Consider the following 27,373-nt stretch of genomic DNA (forward strand, 5'->3'; position numbering starts at 1 on the left):
ATCTAGAAGTATTTTTATATATACTCACCCCCTATATATGGGGGGGAGGGGCAGAAACACCCTTCTGTAACTCTCTATTTTATACATACATAGATAGGTTTAGATATGCATATGAAAATATTTTTGTATATATATATAGATATACACAGATAGACAGCCCCCTCATACAAATACATAACTCTGTATTCTATGTATATATGCAAAGACCCTTACAAAACAATCTCTATCCATCCATACATTTTTATATATCTATCTATATATATGTAGATATAGCTATGTGTGTGTACATACATATTATATATCTTTCATCTATAGGAAGGAGCATGCGAGCAACTTATGAACTGTATAATACTTTATCTCTCACTAACCGTGCATGTTATATGTATGTATATACAAAAACATATACAAGAGATAGACCCTTGTATAATGAGGCCCTTATATAGCTGTATAACATATACATCAGCTATATTGTCGCCCTGACATTATCCACCCGAGGCTGTTAAGAGAGCTGGCTGACATCATTGTGAGGCTGCTCTCCATAATCCTTGAGAAGTTGTGGAGCTGGGGGGATGTCCCAGAAGACTGGAAGAAAGCTGATTTCACCGCCCTCCCCACAAGAAGGGCTTAAAGGAGGATCCAGGAAATTACAGGGCCATCAGTCTTAACTTCAGTCCCTGGGACAGTTATGGAACGAATCCTCCTGGGGGCTATCACAGGTCAGTTGAAGGACGTGACTGGGAAAAGCCAGCATGGATTCACCAAGGGCAAATCGTGCTTGACAAACCTCATCGCCTTCTACAACAAACCTGCTCGGTTGAAGTGGGCATTGTCTACCTGGATTTCTCCAAGGCTTTCGATAACAGTTTCCCACAGCCTTCTCCTAGAGAAACTGATGTGTTACGGTCTAGACAAGTGATCTGTGCGGTGGGTGGGGAACTGGCTGACAGGCTGCACCCAGACGGTGGTGGTAAATAGCCCCTTTTCAAACTGGCACCCTGTCACAAGTGGGGTCCCCCCAGGGATCGATATTGGGACCAACGCTGTTTAATACCTTCGTAGGTAATCTGGATGATGGGATCAAGTGTACCCTGATGAAGTTTGCTGATGATACCAAACTGAGTGGGGAAGCGGACACTTTGGCAGGGAGAGCCACCCTCCAGGAAGACCTGGATAGGCTGGAAGAGTGGGCTAACAAGAAACTTACGAAGTTCAACAAGGCCAAGTGTAAGGTCTCGCACCTGGGAAAACATAATTCAGGAGTCCAGCACAGGCTGGGATCTACCCAGCTGGGGAGCAGCTCTGTGGAAAGAGACCTGGGGGTCCTGGTGGACAACAAGCTCCATGTGAGTGAACAGTGTGCTGCTGTGGCAAAGAAAGTCAACAGGATGCTGGGTTGCATCAGGGGCATCATCAGCAGAGATAAAGTCATTATCCCACTCTACTTAGCGCTTGTCAGGCCACACCTGGAATACTGTGTTCAGTTTTGGTCCCTGCTATACAAAAAAGATGTGGACAGGCTGGAGAGGGTCCAGAGAAGGGCCACAAAGATGATCAAAGGACTGGGAATCTTGCTGTATGAGGAAGGTGGAGAGAACTGGGTTTGTTCAGCCTTGAGAAAAGAAGGCTTAGGGGAGATCTTATCACCATGTTCCAGTATTTTAAGGGGGGGCTACAAAGAAGATGGAGACCTCCTCCTTACAAGGAGTCACATGGAACAGGCGAGGGGTAATGGGTACAAGTTATTTCTGGGGAGATTCCGACTGGACACCAGAGGACCATTTTTCACAATGAGAACAATCAGCCACTGGAATAATCTCCCCAGAGAAGTGGATTCCCCAACATTGGACACCTATAAGATTTGGCTGGAGAGGGCGCTGGGCTATCTTGTCTAGACTGTGCTTTTGCCAAGAAAGGGTGGACCAGGTGATCCTTGAGGTCTCTTCCAACCTGGTATGCTATGATTCTATGTATTACGGAATATATACATACACGTGTATGTATGTATGCGTGCACACACACAGACCCTCAAATACTATGTTCCCTCCCTCTAGCCGTCTGTATACTGCCTAGTTTTATGTGTTTTACATACACAGAGACCCTTCTATAAATCTCTCACACTCTATCTATACTATATGTATTTATATATGTGGAAATGTCGCAGGAGAAGTCAGAGATCACTAAAGACAGATCTCTGCGTGTCTGTGGATGTTTTATACACACACATAGAGAATACACGGACGGGGGCGGGAAAAGAGCGTCACGCCGTTGCAGGGAGGCCTCCCCTCTCCCCGAGCCCCCCATAACGGCACGGCCCCTCTCCCGCCACGTACGTACCACGGACCCCCTCACAGCCTCCACGCCGGCCGCTGCCCCTTCCGGCCGCGCCGCCCCGCTAGACCCACCCGGGGAAAATGGCGCCCGCCCCACCTCCCGCGAGCGCCGGCGGCGGCCTTGCGCGGGCGGCGGGGCGCGGGCGCCCCCCAGCGGCGGCGGGCGCTCACGGCAGCGGGCGGCGGCGCTCCCGCCCGTCCGCCCCTCGGCTCGGGCCGGCGGCGCAGCGAGCCTGCGGCGCGGCGGGGCCGGCGCTTGTAGCCCGGCGCTGGACGGCACGAAGGGGCAGCGGTTAACGAGCGGCCGGGCGGCGCAGGGTTAGCTCCGCAGGGGCCTGTCCCGAGCACGAGGCTCGGGTTCGGCGCGCTCCCGACCAGGCCTCCCTCGCCAGTCGGGGTTCGGGGGCGCGGCCGCCCGCAGCCCCCCGTGAGCGCACGGGCACCGAACGCCTCCCGCCGCGGGGAGAAGGGATCTGGCCCCTGCTCGGCCGCAGCGGTCGCGCTGCCCTGGGAGCGGCTCGCGCCAGCTGAAGGCCCAAGGCGGCCGCTGAAGGCCCAAGGCGGCCGCTGAAGGCCCAAGGCAGTAGCTGAAGGCCCAAGGCGGCCGCTGAAGGCCCAAGGCGGCCGCTGGGCCTTTTTCCCAGCACAGCGTTTCCCGCGTCCGCGCCCTCGCGAGCGTGGTGGTCCTGCGACGGGCGGGAGGAGGAACGCAAAGGTGGGTGCTGTGGCTCCGAGCACAGCACCTGCCGTGCCGTGCCAGGCTTAGTGCTGACGCCTTTGGAGTAGAAGAAGAGACCTTCAGCCTTCATAACTCATAGCCGATACGAGCAGCACTGACCTAGCAGTACCAACCAGAGTCAGTTGTTTCTCCCCAGAAGTTGCAGGAGACGATATAACACAATACTCACAAATGCTGGCTGGAAGCTACAGCTCTGGCTGCTCACCGTTAACATCTGGGACCATCCTCTGCAGGATGCTGCAGGAGTCAGGCTGTCGATCTAACCTGCAGCCATCCTAGAGTGAGAATTCCAAACAGTGAGGATTTAGTTGAGACAAACAGCAAAAAACATGGGTGCAGTGGAGCTCTTCTTATAGCCCCGACAGCACTGCTGTGCGCTGTGCTCAGCAAAGTCAGTCCGTTATTCCCCACAGAGGTGACTGGTCTGGTGTGCCAGAGGAGACAAATAAGAGTCAGTCTAAGCCTAATGGGGGGAGAGTCACAGGGATTCACAAGAGCTCATCCTGGTGGAGGGAGGAGGGTGAGGGAAAGGAACACAGCAGTGAGGACAAAAACTGGGCTTCACTCAAATAAATAGCACTCTGCCTGGGGCCGAGGGGTGAAGAGCAGGTCTGAATTACACCATAAAATCCAGTGGGACTCCTGAGACACTGCTGTTGTGCAGGCAGGGACAGGACGAGTCCCCAGACCTAGGGCTTGTTCTTCCTCAGGGTGAGGGACAGCAAGGAAGGCTACAGTACGATGGAGACCGCGATGAGCTGGGAACACATTGGGGGAAAGTAGGGAGCAGTTGTGAAGTAAAAGGAAGGCGGGGGGAGAACTGTTCAGTGAACAGCTGAGAAAGATATACATTTTTCTTTATGAGCAAGCTGAAAAATGTAATTTGAGGTCATTCCAGAACCATTTCTTTTAGCTGAAACCAAACGTTTCATTTCAGAAATTACTGAACACATTTATTTATTTTTGTTAACCTTTTATTTAGGTCACTTCATATTGAAAAGTAAGAAAGGTTGAAATGAAACATTTTCCATCTATTTCCCTCTGTTTTAATTTGGGGGGCCCAAAACTCTCTGCTGAAGGTGGCCCAAGTCCGTACATAAATGCAGTCCCCCCCCCCGAAAAACCCTTTGTTTTCCCACAAGTTATCATTAATTGTTAAAAAATACTGCCCTGTTCTAGTAACATTTGATCTTAAATTCCTGTGTCGGTCTGAAAAGGCAATCCTCTTATCTCAAACATATCACATCTACCTCCCCTGTAAGCCAAAAACCCATGGAGCTGGCTTTGCTTTCAGTGCATGGCAAGATGTACAACAGGAGAAAGAGCCCGCAGAGCAGTGGGCACTGTCTCCTGCCCAGCCTGGGCTCTCGTGCAGGGAGCAGGCAGCAGTGCAAGCCCCTTTCAGCCTGCTCTTGCCTTGGCTTCACCTGGGATTGCTCCCACCTCCCACATGCCTCGGTGGGAGGAAAAGCCAGAAGCCTCTGTAAGTCAGCACAGTCCATCGTGTTCCCAGGTTGGATCAACTCCTCCTGATGGGCAAATCCTGCCTGCTCCAACTACTTCCAAACATTAATAAATGCAGAGGTACAGACATTCTGCTTGGTGTCAGCATGCCTGAGCCTCCCACAGCTACCAGCACTGGACTGCAACACCCTCAGGGCAATGCTGAGAGAGCAACAGAGCTCCATTTCCAGCCTGGCCAGCACTGGTGTTCGAGGGCCCCCTGCCCCCACACCACAGGGACAAACTGTGGGAATGTCTTGAGCTGACATAATTGTCAAGGCCTAAAAATCATCACCTTTACCCATTCCACCCTGACTTCCCTCCTTGTCAGGCTGTACACGACAAAGAATTGCTGGTCAAATGCCCTCTGCCCCGCTGACGCTGGGGATGACCCTTACACAGATGCTGCAGCGGGGTGGCGGTGCTGGGAGCTGGAGGCCAGGGCTGCAGCGCTCAAAGGAAACAGCCAAGGGACACTATGCTCCAGCTAGGAGACGAGATGGCTTTGTGCTCTCGATGAGCTCAGGCGAGCTCTCGGATCAGGCAAATACTGGAGCAGGGAGGCATAAGCCTCCGGTCTCCTGCCAGCTGCCTCAGTTTGCAGAAAGGAAAGCAGCCCGACCGTGCTGGGTGCCGTCTCTGAGAGGAACCTTCTTCAGGCTAAACACTGACCCAAATCAATCAGCTGGCCAAGCCAGCCCCTCCTTACTGCACCCATCTCATATGGAACAGCCCCTGGAGAAAAGTCTGTCTGAAAGGGGGGTTATACGACATGACCTGTTCTGCTCTGCCTCGGTGTGCTCTCCTGCACGCCTTGCTGCCCTACAAATTGCAATGCGCGGCTTTAACCATGCTGGAACACCAGCACGGTGCTCTCCACCCATATGGTGAAGGTGTGCCAATGGGCTGCAGTCACCCCTCGTGCCACACTGCTGAGAAGCAGCTACCGTGGCATAAAATACAGCGTGAGGAAAATCAAAGCAAACAGGTCTCAGTGCAGGGCTAGGACAGCCCAGACTGAGTTGCAGTTCCCTGTGTGGCTTGCCTGAGCTCTGGTCTGCATGAGAAAGTTCATGCTTTTTAAAAAAAATTGCGTTTTACAAACATATCTGAGAGTAAGCAACTCTGAAGCTATGAGTTTACAGAGAAGAATTGCACTTGCCTGTGGGGCTGTCAACCGCATGTAGTTCACATCTGACAAATGCTCTGCGTGCAAAATGGCTTGAGCCCAAGCTATTTAAAAAGAGAGCTGGATTTAGGTACTTGGTACATGCAACTAAGCTGATGGCAGTATAATATCATTCATAGCCTTACGTTCCATCCCCAACATGTCAGAGAAAGCATTTTCTACCACAGCAATGATCCTTTTGGAGTCCTGAGGAGACTTCAAAACCTTTTGTGAAAACATTAACTCTACTGAGGGCCATTTTATAAATTATAAAAATTGCACAAAATGGCTGAAGTGGTTACAAGATACACAGAAATCCAAATTTCCTGGCTGTACAAAAGGCAGAATAGTCATCCTTTAGATTCACTTTCAAGACCAGAATTTGCAACCATATAAAATCCATTTCCAAGAGGTCTAACGCAGTGAGCCTCTTACACTGCCAGAATCACTGCACAGCTTGACAACACAGAAATGTCTGCTGTTGAGGAAACCCTGCCATCAGGCTATATGCAAAAGTTAAAAGAAAGTTTGTACCAGAACCCTGCTTTGAAGGAAATGTGAAACAATACCTGTCCTCCATTATACCCAAGTTAAACTTCATCAGAAACATCAGCTCTGTCAGCAATAAACCGATGCAAAATTTCGAGAGTGAAACCTGATACCTGCAAGGGCATAGCCTCTTTGTTTTACAGACCCATCCTTGTCATGAGCTAATTTTGTCCTCTTTCATGGTGCTACCCATCACATCTAATGAAGCAAAAGGAGTGTTATTCCATTTTTAGCATCATGTGGATTAAACAAAGCCTCCTTAGCAAGGAGGCTCCCATTACTTAATTTGTCCTCTGAGCAAAACCACAGCTAAATTGTGAGGTGCCCTTCTCTTGGCCAGAGATATCAATTTGTGAGTCATCAGCTTGAGGTGGAGAATAGAAGAATAAGTAAGTCAGTCTGAGAGCCTTTATGCGGGCAAAGCTCTTATTTGCTGTGGTGTTCAAATAGGCACTGCAAGACCTGACCTTCTATTTTAATGTTGCCCTGGCATGCCTGGTCTTAAGGCTATGACCTATGACTGAACTCCTTAAGTAATGACATTTTTGCCAAGGAACAGAAACATCTGATCTGTAGCAATAATAATGAAATTCATCAAGAATTTTATAGGCCTATATGGGGAAAAAATTCCAATCAAAGCTTAAAAAAAATCCCCCTCCCAAATACAGCCTGGCAGTGAACAAGGACTGAGCCATGCAACTCCACCTTGTGCTTGCCACCCCACCAACCTGCTGGTACGTGACCATGGAGATGCAGCCATTCCTGCCTGCATCCAGTCCCACTGCTGAGAACAGATGATGATGTGCTGAGAACCTGTGAGAACAGTCACATGTGCTGCCAGCTTATGTGCCGAGAGCTCCTGAAAGATGCTGCTGGGGAAGACGGTCACATCTTAATGAGCTTATCTGCTAACATTTAGTTTGGCCCCTCTTCTACTGTATTTGCTGTATCATGAACATATATATGTATAAATATGTATTTTTCCCTCTTTAAAAGCCTCTCTCCCCATTATCCATGATAATGTGGAGAGTTAGAGGGGTTTTTCTTTTTAAAGCGATTATGATTATGTGCAACCTTTGCTCCCGAGTCGTTCACACAGAAAGCACAGACAAGCCCCCCTGCTGCGAGGTGACAGCTCTGTCTGGCTCTGCGGGGCTTTGATATTCATAGCTCCACGAGGTCATCGCTGGAAAAAACCTTGACGGTGATGTGACCTGGCACCTCGGCTGCTTCTCGGCTGCCTCTCCCTCGGAGCTGCAGAGTCTGCTGTTCTCTGGGGTCACTGGGTGAAGCTGCCAGCACCGCCTGTCCGAGGAACTGGTCACACAAGACGTTGCTGTTCCAGACCTAGAGACAAGGGAACTGAAATAAGCCCAGCTGAAGTAGTGCTTCTCTCACAGTCCACCTGAAAGGGTTGTGCTGGAGCAGGGTCACCCCCATTAACCCCTTGAAAAAGCAGTGAGGAGGGGGTGTACATCTAAATTTAGCTAATTGTCTAGAGAGCATGTGGGAGATTCTGGATTTGCATGCTCATTTACATACACTATGCAAATAAGGAGCTAAATGCAGCTTTTTGCTTTCTAGGTCATAGCCTGCCTAGAAGAGGAATAAACATTACCTGTTTGAGCTCATCAGCAGTAAAAACCTACATGCAATCAGCCTGTCTGTGCCATTCTGCCTGCTGGTGCTCACCTTTGCGGTGTCTTCAGTGCTTTTCCTCTGTATTAGAGCCAGGTCCACACTGCTAGAGCAAGGGACAGCAGTGGTTTTGGAGTCCTTGGCCGTGTCCTTTGTCATTTCTCAGGACAGGGCTGGGCATATAGCAAGCAGCAACTGAAATGGTGTTAATAGTGGGTTTTGCTGCTAGTCTCACATGCCAGTCTTTGTTTGGTCTGTGAAGTTCATTACTATCTAACTTTCAGTTATCCTGGAAAAGTCAAAGTGTTTGAGCTGCATACTGTAGAGAGATGGGGTGAGGTCCCATGTGTAAATCAAATCTTTACTAAGGATTAGGCAATCCTGCACATGCCAAGAACACAGACCACGTTCCATCAGCTGTTGTATCATATCAGTTCCCTCTAGTTGATAACTACAGTCTGTGGTTTGGTGGATAACACTGCTATCATCCTCCTTCTATTTATATATTTGTAGAATATACCTATTAGTTCAGAGGAGTACTGTGGCACAGGAGTACTACACACCAGTACTGCATTAGGCAGTGGAAAATCAGAAATGTATCTCTTCTTGCAACACAGTGCTATAAAGCCATTTCAATTTCTGGCACTTATGTGCCACAGTGAATTGATTCACAGATTCGCTGTAAGATCTCCCTACACTGATGAAGAAGACATAGTCCTTAGTATTTGTCTAATACTAAACAACTGTGTGTATCAAACTGAAATGCTGTTCCACTCTCCCAAAGTTTTCCTGGACTGCCTCATCTAAATATCAAGCTCTGTTTCTCCAGCTAGTGTGGAGGTAAACAGTGTCGTCTAGTTGCCACAGGACTAGAATTCAAGGTAAAAAGCTTCTTAACAGTAGCCTTAGCTTTGGTTTTATTTCAAACACTGATACTGTACAACACTTGGCTTTTCTTTGTCTCTGTTTTGTCAGGTACCAAATGAGGCAAAAGGTAATTCTGTAAATTCCTTCAAAGCCTTGGAATGAAATATGCCTTCTGATCCCTAAGTGTCATCAGTTGCTGTTTTATAGAAAAGACCTAGACTAGAGAATCAGTAGAGCAGCTGAATAGATCCAGGCATAGCCCAGTAAGGGGAGCAGAGGTTTTCATACTTCTGTCCTGGGTATCAGTCACACAAATGAAGAGTTAGCACACGTCAAGTGCAGTGATGCTGTTGTGCTCCCCTACCTGCCCTTAGCAGCCCACCCTGCATGGCTTATCTCACCTGGACAATGATAGGACTGTCGATGTTCTTTCTGTAGAAAATCACTTGTGTGTCGAAGATGGCACTGGTCGTATCGTGTTGCACAGGGGAGCGCATGTTTTGGTTCTCACACTTGATAAGCACATAGGGATCTGCTCCTAAAACACAATCAGCAGCACAACTCTTAGGACACAGAACAGCAGCTGAGACCTGCCCAGAAACCCAGCAGAAGCAATCCCCTCCTGTGCTTGGCAGTGCCAATGCTACTGAGCATAGGAACAGGGCACCAGGGCACGTCACATCCACTGCTAGCTGCCCATCACCAGCAGAGGTGAAATACCTCATTCTTCTAAAAACTGGATGCTGAGAGCTGGAAACCAAGCACAATTTGCTGTGAAACCAGCTCAGTCCTAGACTGGGATTGCGATCTTTCCACATTCCCTTGCTCTGCGTCCTCCTGGCTCATCTAACAGAAAGTCTTCAAAGTGACACTTTAAGCTCCCTGACACTGCTCTAGACACGAGAGCCAAAATGCATATGTGCATATGCAATCTGGTATGTAGTTCTGGGCACCTGGGCCAAAATGGAAGGTAAAAACTGTTCATTGTCCACAATTCCTATGGAGGGCAAGGACAGGAATTGCACAGAACTGCTTTTAGATGACTGAATGCACATCTCAGTGCCCACCTTTAGACCGCCTGGCTTGAAAGTGCTGTCTACTGTATTTTGATATGGGTATTAGTGTTAGGAGGTAGTTTTCAAGCAGCAGTTTCTGTTCCAGAAAGTAAAATAATTGTCAAAATGCAAAAACATTCTGTAGGAGTGCACTGGTTTCAACAAAGTTTTCTGTGGGAAACTGTCAAAGCAAATCCTCCCCAGTTTCTCATTTCATTCCCATGAACCTGAGACAACGTCTTCAGTTCTATCATTTGGATCAATGTAATTTTAAAGTTTATGCTATCACATGTTTGTTTCTATTACAGGTCCTAGTTAATGTTTTAAATTACACTTTAATCATACGTAACCCACTGAGATTATTCAATGTTCTAGAAATGCTTTGTTGTTTTTACACTGAACATTTTTACTTTGTTATAAATGTTGATATTTTCTTTCCATTCCAATAGGGAGCAGGAACCAATTTGGAAACACCTGTCTTTATCCTCAAATAGAATGGAGCATTCCACTTTAAAATTAACTTTTAATTAAACACAGGCACTACCATTTTTTTGTATTTCAAAACAACTATTTCTGTCCATTCCTATTGTTAATGACAGCATATCTGTTTTTCCACACATTGCTACTTTTTAGATATGGATTTTAAATAAACCCACTGAATGTGTGTAAGTGTAAGTCAGACTCGTGATCATTTCTTACACACATTTCATCACCACCTACTTGAAAATGCCACCACTGGAATGACAGCCATAAGGCAGCATAATTTTAAGGCAGCTTTCTTTTTTTAACAATTCATACCCAGGATGATTCTCCTCAAACACATCACTCATTTGCAGGAATGGATACCAACATCTCACGCAAACAAACCACGTAACAGCTACATCCAAAACAGAAGGAGCTACTTCCACTTATGAGAAAGAAACAGATTTTTCCATATGCTGCACTATGATTACACCTGGCCAGACATGCAATAGGCCCGTTACCCTGACAACATCTCACACTTTCTATAGCAGGTAGCAATGTATTGGCTTTTCTGATAGGCAATTACTTTCTGTGTCACAGAATGTGTGGTTCAGCTCTGGGGCATGGGGCCATACCACGCTGTGACAGAAAAGCTCCCCCATTTGCAAAGAGATTTGGAAAATGGATCTGAATAAAATGGGGTCTTGCATGAAATGGTGTCAACTACTTTGGCCACAAAGCAAAGCAACATCTGATCATTAACAGTAATTAAGAGAGAGAGGGCATAAGAAGAGGTGGTGAAAGGACACAGAGCTTAAAGAGGTAACAGGCATATCTGGTGGATGAGGGAGATGTTAATGAAGGGACTTGCTAAGTGAAAGGAAAGGGAAAGCTAACATTGGAAACAGATTCACATTCTCAGAAAGAGCTAGAAAAAGAGAGGGAGGTAGAAGAGGAACGTGAAAGGTATCTGCACAGCATGACCTCACGATGACATTGCTGAATGGTCAGTTATATTAGGAGGACTGGCTCCAATTCCAGAACAAAAGAAAGAAATGGGAGAGCTGCACATGCAGGATGAGACAAGGCATGTTCTCACCTACAGTTGGCCCAGTTCTTTGCAGCTCTGGGCCTGGTTTATTTACAGTACAAAGGCAATGCAGAAAGGGCTACTAATGTGGAAGAGCAACATCCTAGTATTCACCATGAGCTGGGAATGAAAACTGGAGCTGCTACTCTGGCAACTGCTCTGGCAGTGGAACGAGGACTGGGTTCAGTTCTCAGGCACACACATGACTCAAGCTATGCTTTGAACACCATACTGTGTATAAACAGCTGTTTCTTCTCAGTCCTATGGCCATGCTGTTGTACTGGGAAGCTGTATGAAAGAACAGCGCAAAGGAAAAAGTTGAAATCTGTAAAAGCCAGAAACACTTGAACAGTAATGACATTTCTAAGGCTTAAAGAAATCTATGCACAGTAGTCTAAGGCTAACTTTTTTTTTTTTTTTTTTGAGAATTGGACTGAGGATCTAACATCCACACCCTTCAGCACTGTACCAAAACAAAAGGCTTTCTAGAAAATGTTCTTGAGAAAAAGTTCTCAGAGACATTCCCTCTCTTCTCCAGCTAGACCACTCTTAGTGGTAATATGGAGAGCTATGACAAACTCAGTCACTGGAAAAAGGCATGGGCCAAACAGAGCAGACACAGTGCTGAAGCGCAAGCACTGCCTTGGGAATTACAACAGGTTGTTTTGCCTTTTGCAGTTGAGTCTTTGCTCATGTGATACCTCTTAGCTTCTCCTGCAATACAGATAACAGAAGAGAGTCTTTCCACTGGCATCAGTAAATCTTCCCCCCATCTCTACTCCTTTTTCTCTCTGCTTCCCTTCTCGTGCTTTGACTGGACATTTACCAGCTGCTTTTTGCCTTCTCCTTCCTTCTGTTTCTCAGACTGCTCCCTGGGCAACTGCCATTATAGGTACCAGATACTCTACTTACCACGTATGTCACATACCAGGGATCACAATACGTAGTTTAGAAAAGAAGTGATGAAAGGCAATTAAACATGCAAATTCAACATGAAATTTCAGTGGGAAGACTTAAAAATACAAAAGATTATTTTTTTCTCAAAGATAAGCTCTTGGGAAAAGAGTGTGACAGACAGTAGCGAGAGCAATTTTTAAAGCAGACTTGGGAACGAGAGACAGAAAATCTCCAAGCACACAGTGTTGCTTCATCTTTTTGCAAACCTGCCACTGTGCTTGGCTCACAGATAGTTGGATCAACTTCAGAACAAGCTAACTCGGAGGGAGGTACTTCCAAGAGAAGCAGCCTATATGCATTCAGAATTGAGTCTGGGCCGCTAGATTCATCCACTATTGACAACAGCAAACCATCCATTATTTTCTCCAGACAGGACAATGGATCAAAGACAGCAGCAAGGAGGAGCTTTCCAATAAACATTTAAAGTAGAGATTAAACAACCTTCCTCTGGCAGGGAGCAGGGTTCTGATGACAAGCAGCTCGTGAACCAGGCCGGGCATGCACTCGCTATGCAATCTTCATTCTCTTCCAGTTTTGTTTAAGTAGTTGCTCAGAAATTTGTGCTAAGCACAACTCTCAGATGACAGTGATGAGCTTATATGAAGATCAGTGCATTCAAGTCTAAAATCCCTCTATCCTAGTTATATCCAGAAAAAGTATCTCTGTTCAGGCTGCTTTTACTTTCTGCAACTGCATACCCCAGTGTCAGAGTATAGAGACATCCTGATGTTTTCAGGACAGTTTGTCACAGAGATGTAATGCCATGTCTCAGTTCTCAGAAGCTTCAGAATGAATCATAACCTCCTCCTTCATCATCAAGTTTTGTCTTCTCCCTATGCTAAGGGATGATAGTGACAAACCAGGCAGGTGGCTGGACAAGGCGGAATACAGCTGACAGATGACAGACAGTGAGCATCAGAACAGAAGCAGCTTGAGAGCCGAGATGCTGTAGATCAGAAGGTGAAGGGCAAGTCAGGAAACCCTTGTGAAATGCAGTGGGGCTAATCAGACACAGCAGCTCACATGGAAACAAGTTACCAACAACCTTTGCACCAGAAAACGAGTAACCTTTGTGTGAGGTCCTCTTAGCAGCAGGCAAGCACAACCACTTAATCTACCTATTTTCTACTTGAATAAACATATTGACTGTGCCTAACCTGAAAGGAAACCTCTACTTCTCACTCCCAATGGCAATTGCTGTGTGGCCTCTTCCCTCATCTCACAGTATTGATTAGACAGGAGGCTGCTGTTGACTTTTAAATCCAGTTCACATCAGGAAATGTTCCAGGAACAGCAGGTAAGGCTAGTATTTTGGTAACTGCCCATGTGACTTTGAGGTCTAAACTCACTTCTGAGAAAGCTGGTCTTTTTCAAATGCCTGGCTGCTATTTCTCCTTGAGATAAGCATGGGAGAGCGTCCAGACATGGATCCAGAGAAGCCAGAGAAGAGATGAGAGATGACAAGGAGTTGCATTCTTTTGCAGCAGTATTAGGAAGCAATCTTAGAATATGAGATATTTAATGTCCCTGGACACATTACTTTCTAGTGTAAATTTACAATCCAGCCAGACAGTGTGCTTCAAGGACTTTCTATATCCACTCTTTTAATCTACCAAAAACCCCTCCAAATGTGAGAAACATGGAGCATACCCAGCTTTTTTATGTTACCAAAAATGGACTCTAGTATCAATCGGGAGCTTTGCCAAATTTCCCAGCAAGGTGCCCATAGAAAGCAGAGTGCCAGTTATGGGTGTTATCCTGGTCATTGCACAGCTTGATTTTATTTTGTAGCACAAACATCAGCAGTGCACATTTGGCTTCATGGTTTCTTTTTATTTACACACTCTCCCTACTTCATTTGTCTGAAGCTGATATAAGATATGGCATTCTGCAAGACAATCTATGAACATACGCTGTGAGCTGGAGATACTTATAGCAAAAAAGGCTAATAAAGAAAGATTCAAATGGGGATTTCACAGCAGAATTCAAGATAATGGAGAAGCTACTGAAGTGAAGTAACTCAGCTCTCCTTCAGTGCCCCCTTAATGGATGAGATTTGGAACTACAGGCTGAAAAGAGACAAAGGCTTTTATTGAAAGCTTTGTGTTGATACAAAAGGAAAATATTTAAACTTTTTTGGTGAAATCTTATTCAAGGTCAAACAATAAGATTCATTTAGGTTTTGTGTTCAAACCCCCTTATGTTTTTGATGAATTTAAAAATGGCACATTGTTTCACACAGGGAAATGGGAACACTTCAGAAAAAAATTGACAATGATCAATACTGATTTTTTTTCAGCCACTTGATGAATTCAATTACTAATTCACAAATAGTATCACTTGACCCAATTATGCATTTTTTCAGCAGATAAAGTAATCAAGCAGAAGTTTTGCTTAGGTTTAAACAGGAAATCCAGGAGTCCATTTCCTATAGACAGTTCTTCCCACAATAGGTTACCTTTTCAGTTTTGTCAGGGTAATCATCAGCCCAACACTGGATGCTGAAATCAAAGTGAAAGAAGATGCTTCAACTCAACCTGACCATATGTGGTAGTACAGGGTCCTAAAGGTATTTGGGCTATGCTGTAGCTAGAATACTTATTACACATTGGTTGTAAGTCCTATTTGTATATTCCTGAGGGTCTGTGTCACAACGCAGCAAATCCCACAACGCTCTCTGAGCTCAAGCCTGGTCTTTGGCAGCTGCAGGCAATTGTTTTTAATGATCTTGTCAAGACTGTAATTGTGCTAAGGATTGTGAAATGCTAAGGGTGGAGAATTGGCTTTTATTGCTTTATGGCAGGGAATGTTAGAGAAAAGTGTTTAAGGAATTTTAAAAGCAAAAAAAAAAAAAAACCCCACCCTTAAAAATGAAAATGTCCTTCACAGGGCAAGAACAAGAACATGCTGCCTCTTTTCAATGCACTGCTCTACTACTCTTGTCACATACAGCCCCTTCAGTCTCACCCATCCAGCCTGCCTTGCTGAGAACATGGAGCCATACTGCTTGTTTGATGGAGGTGTTTGTGGCTCCAGTTTTTCAAGAAAAGTACCAAGAAAAATGAACTGAATCAATTTTCTGTATCTCTTCCCTCCAATGTTCCTGTCCCCTGAAGAGACAACCAGACTCAACAGAAAGTGGCTTTCACAGTGAAAAGTACATTCAGTCACCACAGTGCGTGCCAGGAATAACTATGAAAAGGGGACTGGAATCAAATTATAGCCAGCTGGTGGGAGAAATTTTACAGCTGCTTTGTGAGACTGAAGATGAACTGTACTACAGGTCTAAGTCTAATGCCTTCTCTACCACAAGAAGTTAATGCAACTTAGCTCCACATCTTAAAGTGAAGAGAGCTGAAGAGTTATCTGGAGCAAACACAGATGTTTCAGGAACCTCTTTAGTTTCCAGTTCCACATTCACCGAAGTATCTCTGCTCCTTCACTTTCTCCCTACCAACCACTCAGTGCTGGATGTATCTACCTTTTTCTATTGCACTGGTCATGGAAAATTAAGGCCGGCAGACAGAGAGTAGGGGAAGAAAATGAGGAAGTAAATGACAACTGGACAAGTCTCCTAATTAACTGTCAACATTGTGTGCCAGAAAGACATTTTAGTGTCCTTCAGGACACTTCCTTTGACATGTAGATACACAGTCCTGTACAAGTCATTTAACCTTTCCCTGTCCTAGTTTACCCAGCTGAAGATGGTTGTTTGAAAACCATAATTTCCTCTCTGAAGTGGTATTAAGCTTGTGGTAATGAAGAACAAAGTGCTCTGAAGGCCATGAATGACATTGCTGAGGTAAGTGTAATACACTACATGAGATTGTGCGATTCAGCTGTCTCCCTGGATATTTTCCATTTAGAAAACACATAACCCTGAAAGGTGAATTTCTTACTAATCCCCACAAAAAGCCTCTCAGAAAGGTCTGACTACTACTGCCCATCTGGACCAGCATAGGTGACACATAACTCTCGCTGTTTTGCATCATCTTATTCACCTGATCTCTCCTTTTGAGGAGATTCTACAATGTGCTGAAAAAAATCCCATACATCTTCAGTTTGTTTGGGTAATTTCTGACTGCTTACATATCAACTCAGATCATCATTAGAGGACTGAAGAAGCCCCTTCCACTCTTCCAGGCTTCCTTTACACTTACCGCCTGATCTGTCTTGCTTCTGTAAACCCTCTGCAGAGTGAATTTTGATTTGGGTGACTCTGCGTGGATAGCCACAAAGAAGACTCCAACATGTCATTTTAGGCTTATCTGCCTTCAGCTCCCTGAAAAATCATAGGAAAATCAATTGAAGCAACAAATGTCAAGCAAACAGTCAATAGTTGTGGAAATCTGGCATTTTCAGAACATGAGATTTGTACTCTTTCCTCATCTACCATTTTGGAAGTTTGCGGTACAGAAATGACAGACTTAAGAAATAAAAACAGAGCAAAGCAAACCAAATGTGTGTCATCCTTCACATGGCAGCAGAAGTGGCAGAAAAAAAAAATTTTAAATCATGGAAAATAGTATCAAAGCAAGAAAAAAATTCAGCAGGCCTGATTTCACAAAACACTAGTTTTGCCCTCGCAGACAACCACTGGTTTCAAAGGAGATGGTCAAAGAAATTAACAGTATCAACTGTAACTGCCAGCACCAGTGCTCAGCGTTCTGACCTAGAACTGGAGGCAACTACAAAAGCCAAACTAAAAGGTCAAAAGACCCAAACTGAATTGTCCGCTAGGTTCCTAAGTAAAAATGTCCTGACCACGCACAAATGCCAGTAAACCTTCTGGAGATTCTTGGAGGTGACCCTGACCATCTCAAGGGCCTAGTTCTGGAGCGATATGAGCTAGTAAGTCAGGGATATTTGAGGGCATGCAGGCAATCATTTCCAAGGAGGTGCAGCCAATGTGGGCAAGGGAAGATCTCATGTAGCTGTGAGTGCAACCTACCTGAGTTTTGATGGCACATCTGTGAAGAGTCTCAGGATAAACTTTGTAATGATGCCAGGATGATATGTAGTTGGGATAAGGATGTAGCGGCCTTGCTTAAGGATCCTCTTCAAGAACACAGTGCGTGTGTTGATGTACAGAGATGTGGCCACTCTCTCCTGCACAGTGAGCTTGTGTAGTCGATAGCTTCTGTTATCCTCCACCTACAGCCACAGTGCAGTATAGGGATTAATGCAAGGATGGATATCAGAGCTAACAGGCAGGATTTTCCCTGCACATCACACAGCCTTTCAGGGGCAGAAAAGACAATGTGCAATAAAGGCAAATGGTTTGGCAAATGATTTTTCACCCACTGAAGCTGTGGCAGAGAGAGTCCTGACAGGCAACGCAGTGCTCCAAGTGCTAGCCCACACAGGCTTCCAAGCAGTGCTGTTCTGCACTTCACTGCATCAGTATATACATGTATACCCCTAAGTGGTGGTGAAAGTTTGGGACTGGCAAAGACATGCATCCGCTAACAGAGACTTAATGCTACTGCAGAGTTTTTAATACTTTCAGAGATGCATGCACACTCCAAGGACTCCACCCGCTGAGCTACGCTGCCGTCTTAGATGAGGCCGATTCATCTGCCTCCTTTCTCTAGCATGTAGAGAGAGCATTCCATTCTTACGTAGCAGGCTCTCAATCCAGATGCACACAGCTATATTTTCATTGCCCTTTCCTGAATATAAAAGCCACAGAATAACCATTTCTGTTTTGTTCTAAGTCTTGAAGCCGTGCTTAACTATTAACATCCTCTTCAGGGAACCGATATTTGCCACAGCACAGTTAAAATATAAACCTATTTCTTAAGCAGCTCCTGGGGGCAAAGACAGCCCTACATTCTTATCTGGTAGTTCTCTTTTGTCTTCAGATAATTTAGGCCATGGTCTTCCAAAGGCCTTTAGTCATGATAATGAGCCTGGTGGGTTAGAACAGTTCTGAAACAGAAAAATTATTGAACAGAAATAAAGACAGAGCACTGATACTTCTCTGAAGGTGTGATTTTATTTTCCAAGCCTTTCCAAATTAGATATAAAGGCATGAACAAGGCAAGGTAAATCATGCTACTTGCTGTAATGACACTTTTCAAGGTATGTGGTTAACAGGTCAAATGAATAGGTGTGATGCAGATGTCAGCAGCTCTGACTGTTAAAAACTGTCTGGTTTTTAGGGTAGGGCCATAGACTCAGTGTAGTCCCACTAGCTATAGCAACAGATGATAAGATAATCCTGATCCTCAGTGAAAAAGCAGATGCATAGCTGTTTCTCTTGCTTTCTTCCTCCTTTCAGTTCGTATGTTTTAATTTTACTCAATTTGCCCTGGGAGTGCAATTAAATTACTGTTTGTCATCCCTTTGGTTCCTTTTCACATATGCTCATTTCCTACTCACTAGTCCAGCTTTTGAAAACACTCTTCACTCTTTTTCCTAAGTGGCAAAAGAAAACCAGCAGACTTTTCAAACTCATTCACTTGGCTGTATTTGCTGATGAAATGGAGGCAGGAGACTCCAGTGAGGAGGAGTAAAAAACCCTCTATGTTTCAAGCATTAATATTTTTTTGTCTTTCTCTTCAAAGCTTGGGGTAGGAAAAGCACTTAAAATTCTTTTGCAATAGAGAAAAATGACTTATGTTCCTTTAGTTCAGAGTTTGAATTGAACTAAATTCAATTTAGTTCAAATAGTCTGTCTAATGTCAGCTCTGGTGACTGAGTGCAGTACACATACAAAGCTCAGGTTGAGAGGAAAGCCAGACCCCACCATTATAATCATGCCTCTATCTGCCAGAGATCTCATTGCCAGGATGAAGCAGGACTGCTGAACAAACTCTGAACCAGGAGCGCAAATGACTGCCTACCTTGAATATTTCAAAAGCCAATTGGGATGCTGTCTCCTTTCCCTTCTTTTTTGTATTTGCGGCGATCTTCCTGTTGTAATGAGACCAATACTTTGTCCTCAGTCTTCTTAACATCAAAGATGTACTAGTAGAAGAGAGATGAGGGTAAGCTGTTAGTAATACCTTAGGATACTGAGGATAATGCCATCACCAAGGAAATACGTGCATACAAAGGAGGCAAGTGAAAATACATTTGGGGGTGGGAGGAGAAGTTCTCCATATAACTCCATATAACATTCCCAGCAATTCACAGCTGCAAATTAATGCTAATAATAAGGAGCTTTAAACCAGAAGTATCAGAGACACTGAAACAGGTAATTCACAGAAAGGACAGTGTGGGACAGTATTACAAAATAACTGTTGAGGCAGCAGCAGAGAACATCTCCCTCTGAAAGCAAAAGACAAAAGATTAAGTTTTATTTATATATATAAATCAGGAGGGAGACAAAAAGATTAAACCAACAGACTCCAGATGAGGTCTTTGATAATTTTGGATTATTCTTTTAACTTGAATATCTAAACAGGGCCTGTAAATTTCAAACATCTTTATATAGGGCCTGCAAATGAAGGAATTTTCCAAATCTTAGTTAAAAAAACCCAAAAGCCACAACTTCATTCTGCACCTACAATTTCTATTTAATATAAGAATGACAGGAATGCTAATTTTGGGCTTTCTCAGTTTTCCTGAAAGTCTTAGGGATACCCAGTAAAAAGGGCTAAGAAGGACTCCTGCATCTTTAACATGCAAATCTTTTATCCAAACTGTTTAAAGTAAACTTGAATCAACTTGGGTTTAAGACCAATCAAAGAAAATTACTTCAAGTTTAAGCAGCAGTTCCCATCTCAATAAATTAGACTTGAATTACTTACATTATTAAGTATCACTATCAGACCCATTCATGAGTAAGTATGTACCCTTTCAGTAGACAAAACAGGTCAGATAGGTGTTTCTTTATACGACAAAGAATTAAACACTCCAATTTGTTCACTATTTGAGACTCCTTGAAATTTTGTTTCTTTCGTGCATACAGAGGGCAAATCTGAGTTCTCAGAACCAGTAGAGGGGAACAGGACACTATTTATGCCAACTTTAGACAGATGCTGTATTATTCCATCCTCAAAGACCTTTAAATGTGAAGCAAACAAATAAAAGCATAAAACTGCAGTGGTGCACAGCTGGGTTCTATGTGCACCACATGTTCTGATTTAAGCCAAAATTCTCTGACAGCATGGAGAGGAATATCATTAGTGGTTCAATTCCCCCCTCCCTTCTTCAAGAGCTGCTAAAAAGTAAATCCTCACTGAGATTTGCTCTGAGGTAGATACTGAGACTGCCTTGGTTACTGTTGTGGAACGATCCCCTGTAATGACTTCACATCCCTCTGTGGTTAGAGCTCTGCAGAATAAGGCACCATCCCATTTCTCATCCCTGACCCTCACTGTCTCAGGCAGTGTCACACCCACATGGAGGAAACACCAACCTCTAGCAGAGTTTGCTGAAGCACAACAGTATTGGAAAGAAAATCAATACCTTCCCAAGCCTCTAGGCTTCATTAGTTGTTCACAGTATTTACGGTCCAGATTGGCCTCCTACAGAACTACTGCTTGCTATTCTGGGCTGGCTGTTTTTTGGTACAATTTCAATGCTTTGTACTGTTATTTGTGTGCTATATCAACATTGCGGCAGCATGGGATCCTGAAGAGAGTCCTAGTGGTTGTAAAGAGCCTCTGCAGAGAGACTCTAAAAAGTGAGATATAAATATGCAGCAACACCTAGTAAGGCACATTTTCATTCTGGTCCCTGTTGAACCATATGCAGTGTTACCTTGTCAGATAGCCTAGAGTGTTCCAGGGCAAATGGAGGTGTGGAAGGGGAACTGTGAGAGTGCAAGAGAGCTCTCTTTGATAAGAGGTATGCAACTGTGATGATCTTTGACCTGATGACATTTCAGCTGTCCTAATGGGTAACAATCTGGAAATCAGCAGGTGGCTGTAGGAATACATTTATACTTGGCTTAAATTCCCTTATTTTAAAGGGGCTGGAAGTGTCACAATCCCTCTCTGTACAGATAAACTTCACAGGAGGCCTCAGTGTCAGGCATTTCACTCAGGGAGAACACAGAGAGATTATCTCTAGACTATGGTAGTATGTGCCACAGTAATTTATAACGGCCCTAAGCTAACATAAATGTGTTCCAGCGCTGCTATTAAGAGCCTTTTAATCAACTAGCCTAGAGATAAAGCTGGAATAAATAGAACTTCCATTGCAGCAGGCATTGCACTCAACCGTAACGTGTATATTTTGTTCTCTGTGACAGCTAAACACTTACAAATGAGACCCAGACAAGCACTTGGAATACGTCCAGAATCATATAGGAGAATATCTGAATAAAATCACCCTCTGGAAATGAGGCACTGACAGAAGACAGAGCAGTGAACAACTGCTTCTCCATCTATACCTATATGACAGGATGAGCTGGGAGTTTGAGATTCACTCCTAGTCTGAACAGCAAAGGCTGCATTTCTCCAATATCCTGCTATGAAAATTGAGGGGTGCAGACAGAAACCTCCCATACAAGTGCAGAGATGCAGACACAAGAACATCTTTAATTAATCTAAAGTATGTGGTGAATTACAAAAGAACAGAAAGGTCAATTTTCAAAGTAATAACTAAAGTAGTAGGTGCCCAGATCTCATTGACAGCAATGGAAGTTTTATGCCTGAATTTGCATGCACTGGGATGAAAACGTACAACACTGAGAAGGGCAGGAAGGTGAGAAATGAAGTAAGAATGGATGAACAGATAAACTGAATAGCTTGAAAGTTACCAGGTAGGATGAGACAAGGAAAATTCTGTAATGCTGATGAGAGGTTGAGCTTGGGGAAGAGACTAGATACTTTCAGAATCTTACATTAATGCAAAATTGATACTAACAAAATACAGTGGACCAAACTTCAGGTTGTTTAAAGGTGTGAAGTGAATGGAGTTCTGTCATTAGGAAATCAGACTTCCTGCCTTACTACAACTGGGAAACTGAAAGAAGTCCAGGCAGGACTTCACTAATCCTGGTGTGTCTGACTCATCAGCCCCAAACATGATCAGTCCTAAACAAATATCTAAACTCTTCTGAGAGATTTCACAGAAATCCCTGAAACATGCAGTGAACCAGCATACTCCCAGAGGACAGACACTGGCAATGAGATTTCTGTCAAGTAGTCACTGCCAACTCATAAATAGGGTGGATACTTCAGAAGCCCTAGCTAAAGTGGATACACTTCAATACCTCACAAAATACAGGGATTCCCACCTGGGGATTCTGAAGGAAGGTCTCTTTGTTATCAAAGCATCCACCAGAGCGATTTAGCAGGGGCTCTGAATTCTTTGTCCAAGCCCCATGCATCATTTTCTTCTCCCAGGTCTTGTGGATACTGAAGTAGGAGGTATTCACAATCCGGCAGATGTCCACATCAGTGAAATTCTTACACCAGTCCTCAAACGTCATCCTATTCCATAAGACACCAGGAAAGTAATGGTTTATTTAAAAATAAACAGTGATACTCACGTAAAGAGCCAAATAACACATGAAATCTTCCAGTAATTTAAGAGGAGGCATTGCTCAGCTGTCCAGAGGACAAACTGATTCATTGGAATGCTCTCCATGTGGAAATGCTTGTGAAGCCACAATCACACTTAGAACTTAATTTAGAGAAATATCACCTCAGTGTGTTTGGTCAGCTCTGGATTTGCTCCATTGCAGCACCTAAGCCTAAAGGACAGGTTGTATCTACCAGGCTGGATTTGATAACATGTATTTTGCAAAGGCAAAAGAGATTTCCTGCAACCAAAGCACTATTTCATTATTATGGTCCTTATTGGTACATCTGTCCCGGAGCACGACTCAAACCTCTGTACTATGGACATAGCTTTTATTTAGTACCAATCTCAATGCAATAACCTGTGCCTGCTAAAGTGACAGACTGGATTGCAGAGCAGTTAAAAAATGTTCAGCCCCTCTAACAGCTTGGTATCTCTGAACTACCATCGTGTCCTGGCTTATTAATGGACCAGAACCAAACCCTACAGCTGGCTTCCAGTTGCCAGTTCTGACAAAGCCAAGCAAACAGAAGACTTCATATAAGCCCTACCAGCAGACCTGATGCAATATTTATGATCTACTGAAGAACTTGCTGGACTGCCTCGGGGTATCTAAGCTTTAAGCAGAGTCGAAATTATTAGAGTTCTGGAGATTCTGTAGAGAATGAACACTTCTCATGCCCATGCTGGAAAACACCGACAAGTATCAAAATTCACTGGCTGCAATTGTATTTATAGACACCTCAGCTGTGGCTGACCTAGAAATCCTACAGACAGGCACAGTAGTCAGTAAGCAGGATTGACAATGTGTTCAATATTTGGCATTCTGTCATGTAAACCAGCACATGTGTTGTCTTGCATTCTGAGTGAATGTCCTAAATATAGGTAATAGATTTTGAGGGTGTTTGAAATGTATTTACTAAGAGCTACTAATTTTGTTCTACTAATCCATTTTTTCTGTTCTTCTCTGTCACCCTTGAGAGTTTAAAAGAAAAAGACCTTGTGCCAGGACTGGATAATCTTATCCATTTGGGGAACTTGTTTTCGAAGCTGTTAAATGGCAGAATTACTGACAATTACTTAGTGTAGCCAGCATCTCCAAACCCTTCACATGACTCCCACTCACCAGAACTCTCCATCATTCTCAAGAGTGAGTCCCAAGCTCTTACATTCTGAACTGCTGACTTTCTTCCACTCCTCAGAACTAAAAGGCAAAAAAAAAAAAAAAAAAAAAGGAGGGGGGGGGGGAACCCAACAAAGATGATTAATAAATTAAACACTCTCACCTGTAAAAAAAAATTGCAAGTAAAATTCTCTCATGGTCCCTTGTTATAAAGGTAACATTGGAGTACTGAAAGGACAGATGATATCCAGGAAGAAAGCGTGGGCCTTACAGGAGGAGTTTTAAAACATTAATGGATTTGAAAGCTACTAAAAATGAAAGAGATGAATGGGAAACTGCCACAGCTAGAGCAGAACTTTATTGATTTCCTTTGTCACACCCTCTCTTAGGACACTTAAACAGCTGGTTTGGAAGGTCATATGAGATTGACTCCATTCCCTGAAGGCCCTTCAAAAGAAACCTGGTTTTCCTCCTCAGGATCTTATTGAACATTTCACTTAGACCAGAGTATTCTCTTCGTCTTTCAATCTCCTTAAATAAAACAGGCCTGAGGTCTGAGATTTCCCCAGAGAGCCTTTGAGAAGAACCTGCTGCAGCAGGAGCCTCGTGTCCAGTTTCCAGAGTAACACTACACTGCATAGACACTTCATTGCCTGCATTAGCATAGAGCTTATGTGCTCTGCATTGTCCCCTGGAGGCACCTGCATCTTTCCGCTGACTGCAGGGGAGCACAGGATCCTAAATGCAAGTAGCCTGGTGCTTAAATCAGACAACATGACAGAAGACAGCATGGGCCCCTTCCCTAATGTGTTACATTAGATGAACAGAGCCACAATTCCTCACTCCCTTTCCAAAAGTACTTGGAGGATATAGTTGAACGTGGTTGGCAGGAAGGAAGGGAGGTTGCTTGCCAAAACAGACATTTTCTTAACCTATTTGGAAATTCTGAATTTAATTCTGTTAGGCCAAAAACCATGGGCCAGCCTCAGACTCCTCAGCACTTCCACTGGAATGAGTGGCAGCTGTGCCAAGGCAAGGGCTAGTGGGGAACCACAAGGGCTTAAGTTAAACAAGACACAGTAGCTCTTCTGCACATTCTTTGCACTTCACCTGAACCAAACTTTTTGAAAGTAGTAGATTTTTGCTAACTGAATTATGGAGGATAAGAAGTTAATATGCTGTTGTTAAGAACATTACATTATTAAATGCTAACAGTGGCTAGTAAGCACAGTGTTGAATAACATCCTAGTTAAATGTTTTTCATGTGTCAAGTGCCAGTGATGGAATACATCCCCTCCAGCAATCATTTCTGTCTCTGTATGGGTGCCTGCTAAGCTCATGGTCCACATTAAAATTAATTAGAAAATAATTCAAGAAATCACAAATGTGGCAATTTTACAGCATTTTTCACCAGTCACTTAAATTATCCAAGAATAAAAGACTTATACCATCCCCAGCAGCTAGCTAATTGCAAATGAGAAACTGAGTCACAGACAAACTCACTGGTGAAGCTGGGAACAAACGTCATGTTCTTGACTCATCACCTTAATCGTAGGCTATTTTTCTACTCATGCTCCAGTGTGCCAGAACAATGATGTATACAGTAAACTAAGGTCCAGGAAGCCATAACATCCTGGCTCCTCCAGGATGTGTTCATTTGCTCAGAGAATTCTATACTTGGGAAGAGATGGCACAACGGTTCCGCCATCGCTGAGTATTGCAATCCGACGTTGTGTCTCAACAGCGTTTAACCATGCATCTAACATCCAGTGGCCCTAATCACAGTTTCATTCCTTTGACACAGGATTTACAGCACTTACTTGTCACTCCAGGCACCGTTCCACTCTCTTTTTCCCCAGGGATTCCTCAGCCTGATCATGAACAACTTTTCTGCCTTAAAAGATAACATGAGCCTTTCTCCAAGGCGCAGCTTCCGAATTGCAGTGACTGAGTAGGCATGGCCGATGACAAGACCCATCTCTGTCTCCATTTCATTGGTACTGCCAGAGGAAGCCTTTAGCACCAAGAATGACAATTAAAAAAAAGAACTCACATCATCGAGGGACCTGACAGCTACACATTCAACAGGAAGCCTTATTTTCTTTCACAGAGCTATACGTTCCCTTCCCAAGTGATTTGACTATGCAGGGAAACAACAGCACTGGGGCTCAAAACTAGTGGCTCACTAGTCTGGTCTTTTGCATGGTACTGCCAGACAAGTCCTAGCAGACAGAAGCCCAGAGTTTAGGAGAATACTGCCTGCTACAGACATTCTGTCTCCTCCTGGCCTCAGAGAGTTAAAGACTGGGCTGATGGACAACCTTTATCTTGCCATCATTACAAAATGGCTCTTCTGGATATTGATGACTGTGCTCAGACATAGCACTGTCTGGTGGTGTCCTCAGCTGAACATTTTGTAGGGCCTAAGGATATAGCCAGTGAGTCCATTGCCCGTTTCTGTGTTGGGGTAAGTTTGATACACAGGAAGAACTACTGGCAGTGGGTAAAAATAGAGGGCACAAGGCAAGAAAAATTTCTACACATTTGTCAAACCTGTCTTGTACCTCACTCGTGACCTGGCAGGCCTCTCTTATGTGGCAACTGGCAGATCTGCAGGCTGTCTTAGGAACTGGGTTTGCTCCTCATAGACTTCACATAAGAAGCCTAATTTCCAGCAGTGATCAGGCAGTAAACCGTCCTGCTGGATGACCTAGGTCTGATCAGATGCTGATCTAAGAACACATAAAAATTGTCAAGCTCTGAAAAAGACCACAATTTCATTTAATGCATCCAGATCAAAATCTCCTAAGTACATCTAAAACCAAAAAGGCAGTATCATATAAAGATGCTGGAGTTGCTTTGAATGACTGGCCCTTTACAAAGCAAGTACAATGCTGGTTCTAAGCAACATGTGCCAGGCAGGACAGTGGAAAAAGTAAAGCTGTGCCAGTGCTACAATCCTTCTTCTGAACCAGAAGCAATCCAAATGGTCATGCCTCCAGATTCATCACACCCTTGCTGGAGCCAGCATGGGCATTTTTGCACTGAGCCATATCCAGAGTCTCTCTCACCTCTATTGGGCTGTAACCCATTGGGCCTTAAGACACTCACTCCCTTGGACAGCAAGGAAGGAAGATTTGACTCAGTGCAGATCCTTGCATGTAAACTTGTAATAACCTAATTAAGAGCTCAATGATCAAGCAAGCCTTTGCTCTGGTGGAGAGAGATGGACTCATTAGAGTTATGAAATGCACATAGTACTTTCTCAGATATTTTTACCCATTTCAAAACTTCTCGGGTCTAAAAAGACAGGGTCCTTCTCCTAAGGCAGGTGTTGCATTGATACAACAGTGTTCAGTCCCCAAAGATAAGAAATCGGGGGGGGGGAAGGAAAAGAGAAATTTATATCA

At 44.1% G+C, this 27,373-nt stretch overlaps 1 protein-coding gene across 1 annotated transcript in view; it reads right to left on the minus strand.

The window, feature by feature from the left end:
* Positions 1–2,952: 2,952 nt before the first annotated feature.
* The window catches only part of CAPN6 (calpain 6), a 62,841-nt gene continuing 38,420 nt past the window's right edge, over positions 2,953–27,373 (minus strand). The window contains 9 exon segments of the mRNA XM_041118915.1: positions 2,953–7,636; positions 9,196–9,332; positions 16,519–16,640; positions 17,310–17,512; positions 19,207–19,221; positions 19,223–19,330; positions 22,554–22,749; positions 23,967–24,044; positions 25,784–25,977. Of these exon segments, the coding sequence (XP_040974849.1) occupies positions 7,454–7,636; positions 9,196–9,332; positions 16,519–16,640; positions 17,310–17,512; positions 19,207–19,221; positions 19,223–19,330; positions 22,554–22,749; positions 23,967–24,044; positions 25,784–25,977 (1,236 nt within the window). The 3' untranslated portion in view covers positions 2,953–7,453.

The sequence above is a fragment of the Aquila chrysaetos genome, chromosome 21 (assembly GCF_900496995.4).
Source record: "Aquila chrysaetos chrysaetos chromosome 21, bAquChr1.4, whole genome shotgun sequence".
NCBI classification, from domain to species: domain Eukaryota; kingdom Metazoa; phylum Chordata; class Aves; order Accipitriformes; family Accipitridae; genus Aquila; species Aquila chrysaetos.